Here is a 14,234-nt window from a genome sequence, read left to right on the forward strand (position 1 = left end):
AAACTCTGGGCCAGGCGCGGTGGCTCACACCTGTAATCCCAGCACCTTGGGAGGCCGAGGCGGGCAGATCACCTAAGGTCAGGAGTTCGAGACCAGCCTGACCAACATGGAGAAACTCCGTCTCTACTAAAAATATAAAATTAGCCAGGCATGGTGGTGCATGCCTATAATCCCAGCTACTCGGGAGGCTGAGGCAGGAGAATCGCTTGAACCTGGGAGGTGGAAGTCGTGGTGAGCCGAGATTGCACCATTGCACTCCAGCCTGGGCAACAAGAGCAAAACTCTGTCTCTGGAAAAAAAAAAAAGAAAGAAAGAAAGAAAAAAAATTATCCAGGCATGGTGGTGGCGCATGCCTATAGTTCTAGCTACTCAGAAAGCTGAGGTGGAAGGATCACCTGAGCCTGAGAGGTTGAGGCTGCAGTAAGCCATGATCAGGCCACTACACTGTCTCAAAAAAAAGAAAAAAGAGCAAAACTCAGGCTCAAAAGTAAATAAAGACTATGATAAGGCCAGGCACAGTGGCTAATGCCTGTAATCTCAGCACTTTGGAAGCAGGTGGATCGCTTGAGTCCAGGAGTTTGAGACCAGCCTGGGCAACATGGTGAAACCCTGTCTCTACAAAAAATACCAAAATTAGCTTGGGGTGTTGGCATGCCCTTTTCATTCCAGTTACTCAGGAGGCTGAGGTGGGAGGATCACTTGAGCCCAGGAGGTTGAGACTGCAGTGAGCCATGATCGCATCACTGCACTCCGGCCTAGGGGACAGAGAGAGACCTCGTTCCAAAAAAAAAAAAAAAAAGAGACTGCTATAATAAATTATTGTAATATTTCATCCCATTTCATTCCTTCCCCCACTTGCCCATTTTTTTTTCCAAAAAGTGTTTTATTAGTGCTTAAACTGTTTGGAAGATTATTTCTCTAATGCCTACAAACTGAACTCTCCTAATTCAGAGCAGGCTTCACTGTGTACTTTACTGCCCTTCCAAAGTTAATTTGCCAACGGAACAAGCTTGGGAAGCTAAACCAGTGGCTAAACAGTAAGTGATCTGCAGAATTCAAGACTGCCATAAAATGCATATTCAACTTACTTGAGGTCAGGCCAAACCAGTTCTCTGCTGGTTCCAGCATTCAGTTACCATTATTTTCGGAAATTCAACATAAAGACAGCAGGGGTACTTCAGTGACCAGAGTGACATTTTTAGTAGAAAGGATCTTCAGAAGGTTAAGGCCTTGATTTTTGAGGTGACTGATTTATTTACTCATCCAACAAAAGTACACTGAGGGCATTTTTTTGCTTTCTTATTTTTTTTGAAATGGAATTTCGCTCTTGTTGCTCAGGCTGGGGTGCAATGGTACGATCTTGGCTCACTGCAACCTCCACCTCCCAGGTTCAAGCAATTCTCCTGCCTCAGCCTTCCAAGTAGCTGCGATGCAGACATGCGCCACCCTGCCTGGCTAATTTTGTATTTTTAGTAGAGATGGGGCTTCTCCATGTTCGACAGGCTGGTCTCAAACTTCCGACCTTGGGTGGTCTGAGTGCCTCGGCCTCCCAAAGTGCTGGGATAACAGGCGAGAGCTACCGCGCCCGGACAAACCAACTTTTTTTTAAAAACCCAAACAGAAGACAATCTATTAAGCAACTACATCCACAGTGCTATTTTACCCAGTACTATTTTATGCAATTAAAAAAAAAAATTGGCCAAGTACAGTGGCTCACACCTGTAATTCCAACACTTTGGAAGGCCAGGGTGGGCAGATCACCTGACGTAAGGAGATTGAGACCAGCCTAACCAACATGGTGAAACCCCACCTCTATTAAAAATACAAAAAAATTGGCCAGGCGTGGTGGCATATGCCTGTAGTCCCAGCTGCTCGGGAACCTGAGGCAGGAGAATCACTTGAACCCGGGAGGTGGAGGTTGCAGTGAGCCAAGATCGCACCATTCATTGCACTCCAGTCTGGGAGACAGAGCAAGACTCTACCTCAAAAAAAAAAAAAAAAAAAAAAAGGGTAACGATTTATACATGAAACTGGTTACCAAAACTGCACAGGAGTTTAAAAAAAAAAAAAAGCTCAACGACTTATGAATGAAATTGGTTACCAAAATTGTACAGGAATAAAAAAACCAAAAATTCCCCTATTTCTAAAAAGAGAATCAATTACATCAATATTGGCATCCAGTCCTCCTGACAGACTTTTATGCGAGTATGATTCTCTTCATATTTCTTTTTCTCTTTTAGAGACAGGGTTTTGTCATGTTGCCCAGGCTGGTCTCAAACTCCTGGGCTCAGGTGATCCTCTCATTTCGGCCTCCCAAAGTGCTGGATTACAGACGTGAGCTACCACAAGACCTAACTATTCATAACCAGAAGAAAATGAGCTTCCTATCTTGTTTTGTTTTGCTTTAAGTAAAGCAAGGGAAAAATCAAGGAGGTGCTTGAAGACTTACGTAAAAATGTTTGAAGAGGCCAGGCGCGGTGGCTCACGCCTGTAATCCCAGCATTTTGGGTGGCCGAGGCAGGCGGATCACAAGGTCAGGAGATCGAGACCATCCTGGCTAACACAGTGAAACCCCATCTCTACTAAAAATACAAAAAAATTAGCCAGGTGTGGTGTTTGGTGCCTGCAGTCCCAGCTACTCCGGAGGCTGATGCAGGAGAATGGCATGAACCCGGGGGGCAGAGCTTGTAGTGAGCAGAGATCTCGCCACTGCACTCCAGCCTGGGTGACAGAGCGAGACTCTGCCTCAAAAAAAAAAAAGTCTGAAGAAATCCTTCCCTGATCAGAAGTGTGACTTGATAAAACTAGTACCTCAGAAAGGCTCCAGACTTACTCAATATAAAAGGGAAGGTGGGGGCTGGGAACTTAGAGGGAACTTAGTGTTCCTTCAGTAAGGAGGCCACTGCCAGCAGCGGTGAGCAATCTGAAAAGGGACTGGATCTAGAAGATCCTTCAGAAGACAAATAAAACTGTGAATTAGCCTCAAAAGATGCTTCTCAGGCCTGGGACACTGGAAGAAAAGGTGGAATCATTGCTCCAAATGGAGTACCTGGAAAAAGGAGCAAGCCTGAGAAGAAAACAAAGCTGGAATTTTAAGTAATGACAGGCAGGGCAAAAGTATCCCATAAACAGAAACATCAGACCAGATCTGAGCTGAGGGAGGCCTGGTTAGGGGTGTGATAACACACTCTCAGAGCAGGAGGACCATGGCATTAGCAGTGCAGCAGAAACAAGATCGCCAAGCTGTCTTACATGAACTCAAGGGCTGTCAGGGCCCCACATTAAGCTGAGGAGAAAGGAACCTCCCATTTGCCTAGGAACATCAACACCTTTGCTGCGAAGGAACCCATAAAGGAGGCCAGGCTGGAGGGAGAAGACAAAGAGAAGGGGAAAGCCAAATACATGCAGTGAGGCCCTCTACATGTGCAGAGGACCAAGCTGTGCCCTTGAGAAAATGCAGAGGGGCTTGAATATGGAATGCAACACACGAACAATTCACAAAAGCAACCTGTACTCCTTTTCTGACAAAAGCAAGCTCTCATAAAAATCATTCTCTTTGACCAGGATTTTCCTCATGATGACTATCTTTCCAAAATACTTGATAACTACCTCTCCAAACTACGGAGACTACAGAATGTATTAATGAATCTTGAAACAACCTGCCAACTCTTCACTGAAAGCTATCCTTGCCTAATCTCCCTCTACCATATCCAAGCAAAGGCTCAGCTCACTGTTGGGGGTAGGGGAGCCCATTGTCAACAAAATTTGGCCACTTCAAGGCAGCCGGCAGATTAACACAGGACCTCAGCACTTTGCCCTCTCAAGGAAGAAACTTATTCCTACTTTGTAAAGCTGTGTTTGGTGGAGAACTCTGGTCCGCTAGATCCTCTGCGCAACAGAGCTAGGAGGGATCTGGCACCAGCGTCAAAAGCATCTGGAATTCTCCTTGGGCCTCAGTAAGCACAAGGAGTTGAGGAGCCTCACTTTCTCTGACTCCAATCCCCTGGCAGCGGGCCTTCTTCAGAGAGACAATGTTTGTGTCTCATCCTGTCTGCTCTCGTACTGGAAGCAAGACCTCATTTTCTAAACACCAACGTGAAACACAATGCAACCATCTACATACTCCAAGAGACATCCTATACAGCTTTCTTTTTTTTTTCTTTTGAGATGGAGTCTTGCTTTTTCACCCAGGTTGGAGTGCAGTGGCACAATCTTGGCTCACTGCAACCTCCCTCTCCTGGGTTTATGTAATTCTCCTGCCTCAGCCTCCCAAGTAGCTGGGATTACAGGCATGCGCCACCACGCCTAGCTAATTTTTGTATTTTTAGTAGAGATAGAGTTTCACCATATTGGTCAGGCTGGTCTTGAACTCCCGACCTCAAGTGATCCACCCACCTCAGCCTCCCAAAGTGCTGGGATTACAGGCGTGAGCCACCACGCCCGGCCTCTATATGGCTTTCAAGAAGACTAGTTAAGAACGAGCAAGTTTGTTTACAAATCACAGTTAAGTGTCCTGCACTTACCCTTTCCTACTGGGAAAAAGCACTTTATCTGGGAAAAGTAGCAGACATCAGCCAAAACTGACATACCACCCAGGCGCAGTGGCTCACACCTGTCTGGGACTTTGAGAGGCCGAGGTGGGCGGATTACAACGTCAGGAGTTTGAGACCAGCCTGACCAACATGGTGAAGCCCTGTCTCCATTAAAAATACAAAAATTACAGGTGGTGCGCACCCGTAATCCCAGCCACTCAGAAGGCTGAGGCAGAAGAATCCCTTGAACCTGGGAGGCGGAGATTGCAGTGAGCCAAGATCACTCCACTGTACAGCAGCCTGGGTGACAAAGCGAGACTCAGTCTCCAAAAGAAAAAAAAGTAACTGACAAACCTCACAGATTTTATAGTGAAACAGAATCACTGTAACTATATGTAATTTACATTTGTTTAATCCCCTCCAAATGTTTCTCTAAAAGATATAACATATATGCACCAGGATGTATGTGGGCTGTGTGCTCAGAAAGATCTGGTTCAAAACCAGGTTCTGTAATACATAAGCTGTGCCATATATTACAGGGTCAGTCTCCTCATCTGTAAAAGGAGGATGTGCCCCCACCAAATGACCTGCACTCATCTGCAGGGTCTGGCACACAATCAGTATCTGAGAGCTATTATTATAGGTGATTCTCACACTGGCCAACAAGTGGGCCGGGTATCACTGCCCCAGTTCACAGATGAAGAACTAAAACATTAAGGGTCTTGTCAAAAGTCACATGGCTCAGAGCAGACTGAAGCCTCTTTATGCCCAGTCCTGTCTGCAACAGCTCCCTGCCTGAATGAGATAAACCTAGAGCCCGATCAGCACATACACAACTTATCTAAACATTCAAGATCACGTTTTTCAATTAACTAAGTGAAATAGACTTTGGAATATATTTACAGAAAGAGGTAAATTTTAGACAGAATTGCTGGTGAAAAAGTTGGCTCCAGTGAAAACTAGGATGACCTCGTACTCACATTAGTCACAGATCACAGGTCAAACAAGTGCTTTAAAAGCCTCACACAAATGGGGATAGGGAAATAAATAATGAGGAAACCAACAGAAAATGGTGGGGGGGACACAGCACAGATCTAAGGCTAACAACCTATTGTCTATGATCAACAAAGTAATTAATGCTGAATAAACACAACTCTTGGGCACCATGTGTTACTCTACAGCTTCACACGTAGTCTCCATCTGACCATCTGTAAAATCAAGATTAAATACACCTCACCAAGGAAATAACAAGACAAGCCAATGAAACTAAGACCGAGACCAGGACCCCAGCTATAAAATAAGGGCAGAAGCTGAACTCAAAAAAAATAAATAAATAAAAAATTCTATAAGCAATGGCAATTTTTTTTTTTTTAAGACGGAGTCTCGCTCTGTCACCCAGGCTGCAGTGCAGTGGCGCCATCTCGGCTCACTGCAACCTCCGCCTCCCAGGTTCAAGTGATTCTCCTGCCTCAGCCTCCCAGGTAGCTGGACTACAGGTATGTGCCACCACACCCGGCTAATTTTTTGTATTTTTAGTAGAGACGGTGTCTCACTATGTTGATCAGGCTAGTCTCAAACTCCTGACCTCATGATCCACCCGCCTCGGCCTCCCAACGTGCTGAGATTACAGGCGTGAGCCACCGCACCCAGCCAAGCAAAGGCAATAATTTAAGATCGATCCAGGGCAGGCACAGTGGCTCAGGAATAGTGAGTGAATAGTAGCCGGCTTGAATAGTAGAATTATAAGTTCTTTTTTTTTGGTTTTTTTTGGATACAGAGTTTCACTCTTGTTGCCCAGGCTGGAGTGCAATGGTGTGATCTCAGCTCATCAACCTCTGCCTCCCAGTCCCGGTTCAAGCAGTTCTCCTGCCTCAGCCTCCTGAGTAGCTGGGATTACAGGCATGCGCCACCACACCCAGCTTTTGTATTTTTAGTAGAGATGGGGTTTCACCATGTTGGCCAGGATGGTCTCAATCTCCTGACCTCGTGATCCGCCCGCCTCGGCCTCCCAAAGTACTGGGATTACAGGCGTGAGCCACCGCACCGGCATAAGGCATTTTTTATTTTCTTCTTCCTAGTTTCCCATGTCATACAATTAGCATATATAGAAAGAGACCATATTTTTGCTCTTGCTTTAAATCATTACTTCTTTCTTGTTTTTTTGAGACAGTCTCGCTCTTATCACCCAGGATGGAGTACAGTGGCATGATCTTTGCTCACTGTAATCTCCGCCGCCTGGGTTCAAGCGATTCTCCTGCCTCAGCCTCCAGAGTAGCTGGGATTACAGGCGCCTGCCACCATCCCTGGCTAATTTTTTTGTAGTTTTAGTAGAGACAGGGTTTCACCATGTTGACCAGGTTGGTCTTGAACTCCTGACCTCAGGTGATCTGCCTGCCTCGGCCTTCCAAAATGCTAGGATTACAAGTGTGAGCCACCACACCCAGTCTTTAAATCATTACATCTTTGTCAAATTGTTGTTAAACAGTAGTTCCATAAAATTGTGGCTGAAATGACACTTGCCTGACTTTGATCTTGTGCTTCTTGGGAATAAGAAATGCCACTGATGAACTAACATAAAACTAGAACAGTTTTACGTTAGTAGTTAGTACAGACAGTAGTTAGTACAATTACTGTCCTCAAATAAAACATGAAATCTGGATGCACAATAATAGACACCAAGAAGTCGGGGCTGAGCTCCAGGCCTCAGAATGCAGTCTCTAGAGCAGAAGATGGTGGACCTGCAAGCGAGAGCATACTCTTTATTTAAGTTTAGTTCTGGCCAGGCACGGTGGCTCATGCCTGTAATCCCAGCACTTTGGGAGACTGAGGCAGGCAGATCATTTGAGGTCAGGAGTTCGACCTCATGGTGAAACCCCGTCTCCACCAAAAATACAAAAAAATTAGCAAGGTGTGGTGGTGCGCAACTGTAGTCCCAGGTACTCGGGAGGCTAAAGTAGAAGAATCGCTTGAACTTGGGAGGCGAAGGTTGCAGTGAGCCAAGATTGCACCACTGCACTCCAGCCTGGGTAACAGAGCCAGACCCCATCTCAAAAATAAAATAATAAACAATAAAAAAAGGCAGGGCACGGCGGTTCATGCCTGTAATCCCAGCACTTTGGGAGGCTGAGGCGGGTGGATCACGAGGTCAGGAGATCGAGACCATCCTGACTAACATGGTGAAACCCCATCTCTACTAAAAAAAAAACGCAAAAAAATTAGCCAGGTGTGGTGGCGGGCGCCTGTAGTACCAGCTACTTGGGAGACTGAGGCAGGAGAATGGCGAGAACCTGGGAAGCGGAGCTTGCAGTGAGCCAAGATCACGCCACTGCACTCCAGCCTGGGCGACAGAGCAAGACTCCGTATCCAAAAAAAAAAAAAAAAAAGTATAGTTTCTTTTTGAAGCAGAAGCAAAGACAGAGCTGAGAGGAAGAAACAGGGTGGCCCTAACAAAGACCCTGAACCTCTCTGTGTGGCTTTGCAGTCAGATACAGGCCTTCACATTCCTGAAAAACCTACAGGCTTTCCTAGAAAAATGATCTAGATGATTTGTCTTACCTGAGCACAACTGCTCGATCTTTGTCAGATTCAACTGCAGAGACTCATTGATCCAAGCCAGCATGTCATGTCGACTTAGGTTATCACTGGTCACTGACGTTGAGTATACGTTCACTGCCATCTTCTAAAGCATGGGAGGAAAAAAGAAGGGCCCATGTTACAGTAGGCATGCCAGTAAGGGCAAGTGTTTCCTAGAGAGTCACCAAGAGCAAACCTGCAGGAACACTCAATTTTACTTTTATTTTTATTTTTTTTGAGACAGAATCACACTCTTTTGTTGCCCAGGCTGGAGCACAGTGGCGTGACCTCGGCTCACTATAACCTCCTGAGTTCAAGTGATTTTCCTGCCTCAGCCTCCCGAGTAGCTGGGATTACAGGTGTGCACCACCACACTCGGCTAATCTTTGTATTTTTAGTAGGGATGGGGTTTCACCATGTTAGCCAGGCTGGTCTTGAACTACTGGCCTCAGATGATCCGCTCACCTTGGCCTCCCAAAGTTCTGGGATTACAGGTGTGAGCCACCACGCCCAACCTAGGAACACTGAATTTTTAAGCCTCACCTTCTTCCCCAAGAGGCCAAACGAAACCTGGCCACAGAACCTGGATTTCCGCATACAAACACGACCTCAAATGAACTGTCCAACACTAGTCAGCCTAAAATTGAGGCCCCATTTTAATGTGATTAATATACAATTCTAAACTACAAGAGGCATTAAATAAGGGGATGAGTAAGTGCTTTATGATGGGAGGCAGATGCACAAACGAGAATGCTTTCCGTTTAGAAAACATCAACCCAAGCTTACCCATTAAGCTATCAAAATGGGCCGGGCGCGGTGGCTCACCCCTGTAATCCCAGCACTTTTGGACGCTGAGGCGGGTGGATCACGAGGTCAGGAGATCGAGACCATCCTGGCTAACACGGTGAAACTCCATCTCTACTAAAAATACAAAAAATTAGCCAGGCGTGGTGGCGGGCGCCTGTAGTCCCAGCTACTCTGGAGGCTAAGGCAGGAGAATGGCATGAACTCGGGAGGCGGAGATTGCGGTGAGCTGAGATCGCGCCACTGCACTCCAGCCTGGGCGACAGAGTGAGACTCCATCTCAAAAAAAAAAAAAAGGTATCAAAATGTTTACAATTTTCTTCAGATTTTTTTTTTTGCTTGTTTTTGAGATAGAGTCTTGCTCTGTTGCCCAGATTGGAGTGCAGTGGCACAATCTCAGCTCACTGCAATCTCCGCCTCCCAGGTTCAAGTGATTCTCCTGCCTCAGCCTCTCAAGTACCTAGGATTACAAGCGCATGCCACCACGCCCGGCTAATTTTTTGTATTTTTAGTAGAGACAGGATTCCAGCATGTTGGCCACGCTGGTCTCGAACTCCTGACCTCAGGTGATCCACCCACCTCGGTCTCCCAAAGCACTGAGATTACAGGCATGAGCCACCACGCCTGGCCCAATTTTTATTAATTCCTGTTTATAGTTTTCACTACTTCCCAAATTTTCCTTAAAGACTATACTAGGCCAGGCACACTGGCACATACATGCCTGTAATCCCAGCACTTTGGGACACTGAGGTAGGAGGATCACCTGAGTCCAAGAGGTTGAGGCTGCAGTGAGCCATGTTCACAGGACTGCACTGCAGCCTGGGCAACACAGTGAGATCCTATCTCAAAAATAAATAAATAAATAAATAAATAATTTCATAATTGAAAAAGCAAATCAGCTTTTCAACACCTAGATATAAAAAAAGCAGTATCAAATGACCTTACAAGTGAAGAATCCTTGTAGTTAATTCTCTGCAGAGCTACCTGGGGATGGTAGGGCATCTGAGGGCCTATGTGCCAGATGCTTCACAGACACTTGTTTAACCCTGACAGCCCTCTGCAAGGTTCACTTCATGTTCCTCATTTTATAGGTGAGGACAAGAGAGGCCCTCGGGGTTGGCAGGCAAGCCTGCCCAGCCCCAGCCTCCACATTCTCTTCCCTCCCTTTCCTGCTAGGCTTTCAAATCCAAAACAATAAACACACAGCAATGAGTCAAATTTTCAAATGCTAGTAAACGTGGGTGTTATTGTCTATGAGCACCAGTTTAGTCAACCCTCACTCATTCTACAAATGTCTACCAGCTCTACCACGTGCTAGGCACTGTTCTAGGGATCAGGAAACAGAGAAGCAAGAGACAAGATGCCTGTCCACAGGGAGTTCACATTCTAGTGGTGCAAAGTCTGATACTGACCAAATACACCAACAAACATCATTTCATACCAACCACTTATGCAACGGGGTTTAGGGAATGTGGTCAGAGGAAGCCTCTCTGAGGTGAACAGGTGAGCTTAAGGATCAGAAGGAAGTAGCTACATGAAGCTGTAGAGATAGGGCATTCCAGCCCAGTCAGCAACAGGAAGAGCAGAACCTGAGGTGGGAACAGAAGTCAAGAGGCCAGACCATGAACGGGCTCTGCAGACTATGGGAAGGAATTAGGATTTTATTCTATTAAGAAATCCACTGTCGGGTTTGTTTTTGAGGTAGGGTGTCACTCTGTCATCCAGGCTGGAGTGCAATGGCACAATCACGGCTCACTGCAGCCCTGACTTCCCAGGCTCAAGCCATCCTCCTGACTCAGCTTCCCAAGTAGCTGGGACTACAGATGGTCACCACCAAGCCCAGCTAATTTTTCTATTTTTTTGTAGAGACCAGGTCTCATTTTGTGGCCCAGGCTCAAGCGATCCTCCGCCTCAGCCTCCCAAGGTGCTGGGATTACAGGCATAAGCCACCACACTCAGGCACTTTCAGGTTTTAAGTGGGGTAGAATCTTCTCTCATTACAGTTTGAAAAAGATCACACTGACTGCTAGTAGAGAACAGACAGCAGGGAGGGAAGACACAAGATAAAAGCAGGCTAATCCAGATCTAAATCAAATCCCTGGGCAGTCACCATGAGGACACACAATAAAATGCCAGATATTTCATAGTGACCTAGACACTTACAATTTTCTTCATTTCATAAGACAGCAACATTACCAGTGGGGAGGGGCAGGGGAAAGATGCAGAGCAATTTGGAACAACCCTGAGATCCTAGCCCTTTGCTCTCTTCTGGTACTTCGTTCCCTTCACCTAGTGACCCTAGTATAGAGTTGGTCTTTCCACATCGTTCTCCTGCACTAAGCTGCTGCAAGGCCTCCTGAGTCACCAAGCTACAGAATGTGACAGCCAGAAGAGGCAAATCCATCCATCCAGTCCCCTTTTTATGGGGTGACTGAGGTCTGTAGAGGTCAATAACTTGCCAGGTCTGCGTCCCCTCACATTCCCCAGGCACTTCATAGTTAGTGTCTCGCACATAGCAAGCACTCACTACTTGTTTTCAGGTTGGCAGAACAGTGTCAAAGAAAAATGCATCTATATAAACTTCTCAGAAAGCAAATCATCAACAGTCTTACACTCCCCAAATCAGCTGATAAAACCATGTTATGCAAGACACCAACACAATTTAGTTACTGACTCCACTGGGAAATTAATCCCTATGTTTCCAGAGCAACTCATTCGAACCTTTATGATAGGAATTGCCACAATGAATTGTTACTATCTTGTTATTTCTGAACCATTCTGGAACCAGATTTGGGCCAGGAGGCAATCCACTCGATGCAAATAGCTGAGGATTTCAAGCCAGGAGGACATGGGTTTGAATGTGAGGCAGTCACTCATTAATTGTGTGATCTTAGGCAAGTTAAACTTAAACTCAATGTACCTCAGTTACAAGTTAAAGCCACCTATCTGAAAAGGGTCAAAGAAGGGTTTAAATTAGATAAGGTACACAAAATATTTGGCATGGCATCTAATTTAAGAGGCATTAAACAAACAAGATGTAGGGTAGGGACCTTGTCTCATTCATCCTCCTATCTCCAGTGCCAAAAACAGTGCGCCTGAGACCTGCCAGCACTATCTCGCATGGAGATGCACTGCAACAGTCTTCAAATGTGTCTGTGTCAATCTGTTCTTACACAGCAAACCAGAGAGAATGTTCTGAATCACAAATCAGAGCAAGAGTCTCCCTTGTTTAAAAATCCCTGAATGAACAAAATACCGTGTGCAAAATCAGGTACCAAGCAGAGACATTCAAACAAAAAAACATGGTCCCTAGCTGAGCACTTGTAATCTATTAAAGCAACATTCCTATATACACTGTACTGAGTGCATCATGCTGCCATAAAATATAAGCAGCTGGTAAAGCCACGTCTGTCTCCTGACCACACCCCAGCTCAAAAAACGTTAATGGCCTTTCATCATCATATAATTTAAAACTTTCATTAGCAGTACATTAATACCTGGTCCCACGTGCTCCACCAACGCTGCAACCACTAAATACATGGATTAGGCACGATGTGGATGTGCAATAAACATCCACGGACTCAATCAATTAATTGGCTCCTCCTGACAGTCAAAATAGAGCTCCAGCTCATCCTTCCTTCACAATTCCATCACTGGCAGCCACGGAAGACCCATGACTACCACGCAAATCTCACCCTTACAAGGCTTCCTGATCCAGGTTTCCACCACCATGAAAAAGCTCCCTCAAGCCTACCCAGGGATCTCTCTTCCTTCAGCAGCTCTCCTAGCAAGATCCCAAATCTATACGAATTCAACGCTGGCTCTACAGCACTCTATTACTTTCAAGGCACCACACTGAGCCCTATGCAAAGACAGGGAAGAGATGCCACCAGAAAGGAGCCATGTGACCCTGGGCAAGTCACTTAATCTTCCTGCACCACAAACGGCTCATCCTGTAAAATGGGTAAAACAGCACCTCTGCACAAAGTGGTGGTGAGGATTAAACGAGAATCTACATGAAAACACTTAAGCAAAAGGTGCATCACGTCCTAAGCTTCCCTACGTGCCTAAAACTGTGCTAGGCACTTTGACACACCACCACAAAGGGCACATCTGGATCTGTAGCTCTGGACCTTAGGAAGAAAGTGTAATAAAGACGTTAAGAGCCTAGACACTTAAGTCTCAGGCGTGGGTTCAGCCACTTGCTGGGCAGCATAAGACACCCCACCTCTCAGAGTCTCAGACCCCTCATTTGTAAAATGAAAGTAATCTCTCTTGCCGGGGGCGGTGGCTCACGCCTGTAATCCCAACACTGTAGAGGCCGAAGCGGGCAGATCACTTGAGGTCAGGAGTTCGAGAACAGCCTGGCCAACATGGTGAAACCTCGTCTCTACTAAAAATACAAAAATTAGCCGGGCGTGGTGGCGCACGCCTGTAATCCCAACTACTCCGGAGGCTGAGACACCAGAATCGCTTGAACCCGGTAGGCGGAGGTTGCACGGAGCCGAGATGGTGCCACTGCACGCCCGGGCGACAGAATAAAACTCCGCTTCAAAAAAAAAAAAAAAAAAAAGAGGAAGAAAATAATCTCTCTTAAAGACAGTATTAAAAGACACAAAGCCACATGGAGCACTTAACATAGTGCCTGACACAGAACAAGTACCCAACTAACAAAGAGCCGCTATTATCATTACTACTGTTAGTGACATGCCATCAGAGAAGTGGATGCCCGGCCTAGCATAACCTCCCTCAGTGAGCCTCAGGATCCTCATCCCCAAAATGGGGCAGAGGTCAAGCTCTGCCCTGCAGCATCCGAGGACAACTGTGAAGCAGGGACTGAACTAGCACTGTTGATACCATCCTGTTATATTGTCCTCCTGTTCATCACAATGTGGATTCCTGGAGAGCAAATCTTTGCTCCCGGGAAAACAGCCAGGGTTTATTTAGCTCGGTGCCCAACACCTAGTGGGCACTCAATAAACACACACTGAAGAAAGCAGGGAGTCCAAGAGCTGGCTTACTTTCTGCCATACATCGCGCTAAGAGTTTAATGTGGATAGTATTACTGTCCTCGTTTTACAGATGAGGAAGCTGAGGTCCAGAGCGGTTAAAGCACCTGTCCAAAGTCACACCGCACGGAACCCAACCCAGGTCTGAATCCACCACCCGATCTTCCGGTCCTCAAGCGACACGGCCTCCTACAATGTGGGTCCCAAGAGCTCCCAGGACGGCCCACCACGCCCACACCCTCCCATGGCCCAACCACCCCAGGACCTCCAGCCGCGGCAGCGCAGGGACCACACCTCAGCGGCGGCCCAGAACCCC

At 46.4% G+C, this 14,234-nt stretch overlaps 1 protein-coding gene across 2 annotated transcripts in view; it reads right to left on the minus strand.

The window, feature by feature from the left end:
- MAPRE1 (microtubule-associated protein, RP/EB family, member 1) overlaps nucleotides 1-14,228 on the minus strand; it is a 40,630-nt gene extending 26,402 nt beyond the window's left edge. Inside the window, exons 1-2 of one of the 2 annotated variants that reach the window (XM_011979765.1) lie at nucleotides 14,213-14,228; nucleotides 8,088-8,211 (exon numbers count right to left, since the gene is read on the minus strand). In XM_011979765.1, coding sequence (XP_011835155.1) covers nucleotides 8,088-8,208 — 121 coding nt within the window. In that variant the 5' untranslated portion in view covers nucleotides 8,209-8,211; nucleotides 14,213-14,228. Of the gene's footprint in view, nucleotides 1-8,087; nucleotides 8,212-14,212 lie in introns of those variants that run through there. The other variant, XM_011979767.1, reaches the window with a different exon arrangement.
- Nucleotides 14,229-14,234: the final 6 nt, after the last annotated feature.

The sequence above is a fragment of the Mandrillus leucophaeus genome, unplaced genomic scaffold (assembly GCF_000951045.1).
Source record: "Mandrillus leucophaeus isolate KB7577 unplaced genomic scaffold, Mleu.le_1.0 Scaffold206, whole genome shotgun sequence".
NCBI classification, from domain to species: Eukaryota; Metazoa; Chordata; class Mammalia; order Primates; family Cercopithecidae; genus Mandrillus; species Mandrillus leucophaeus.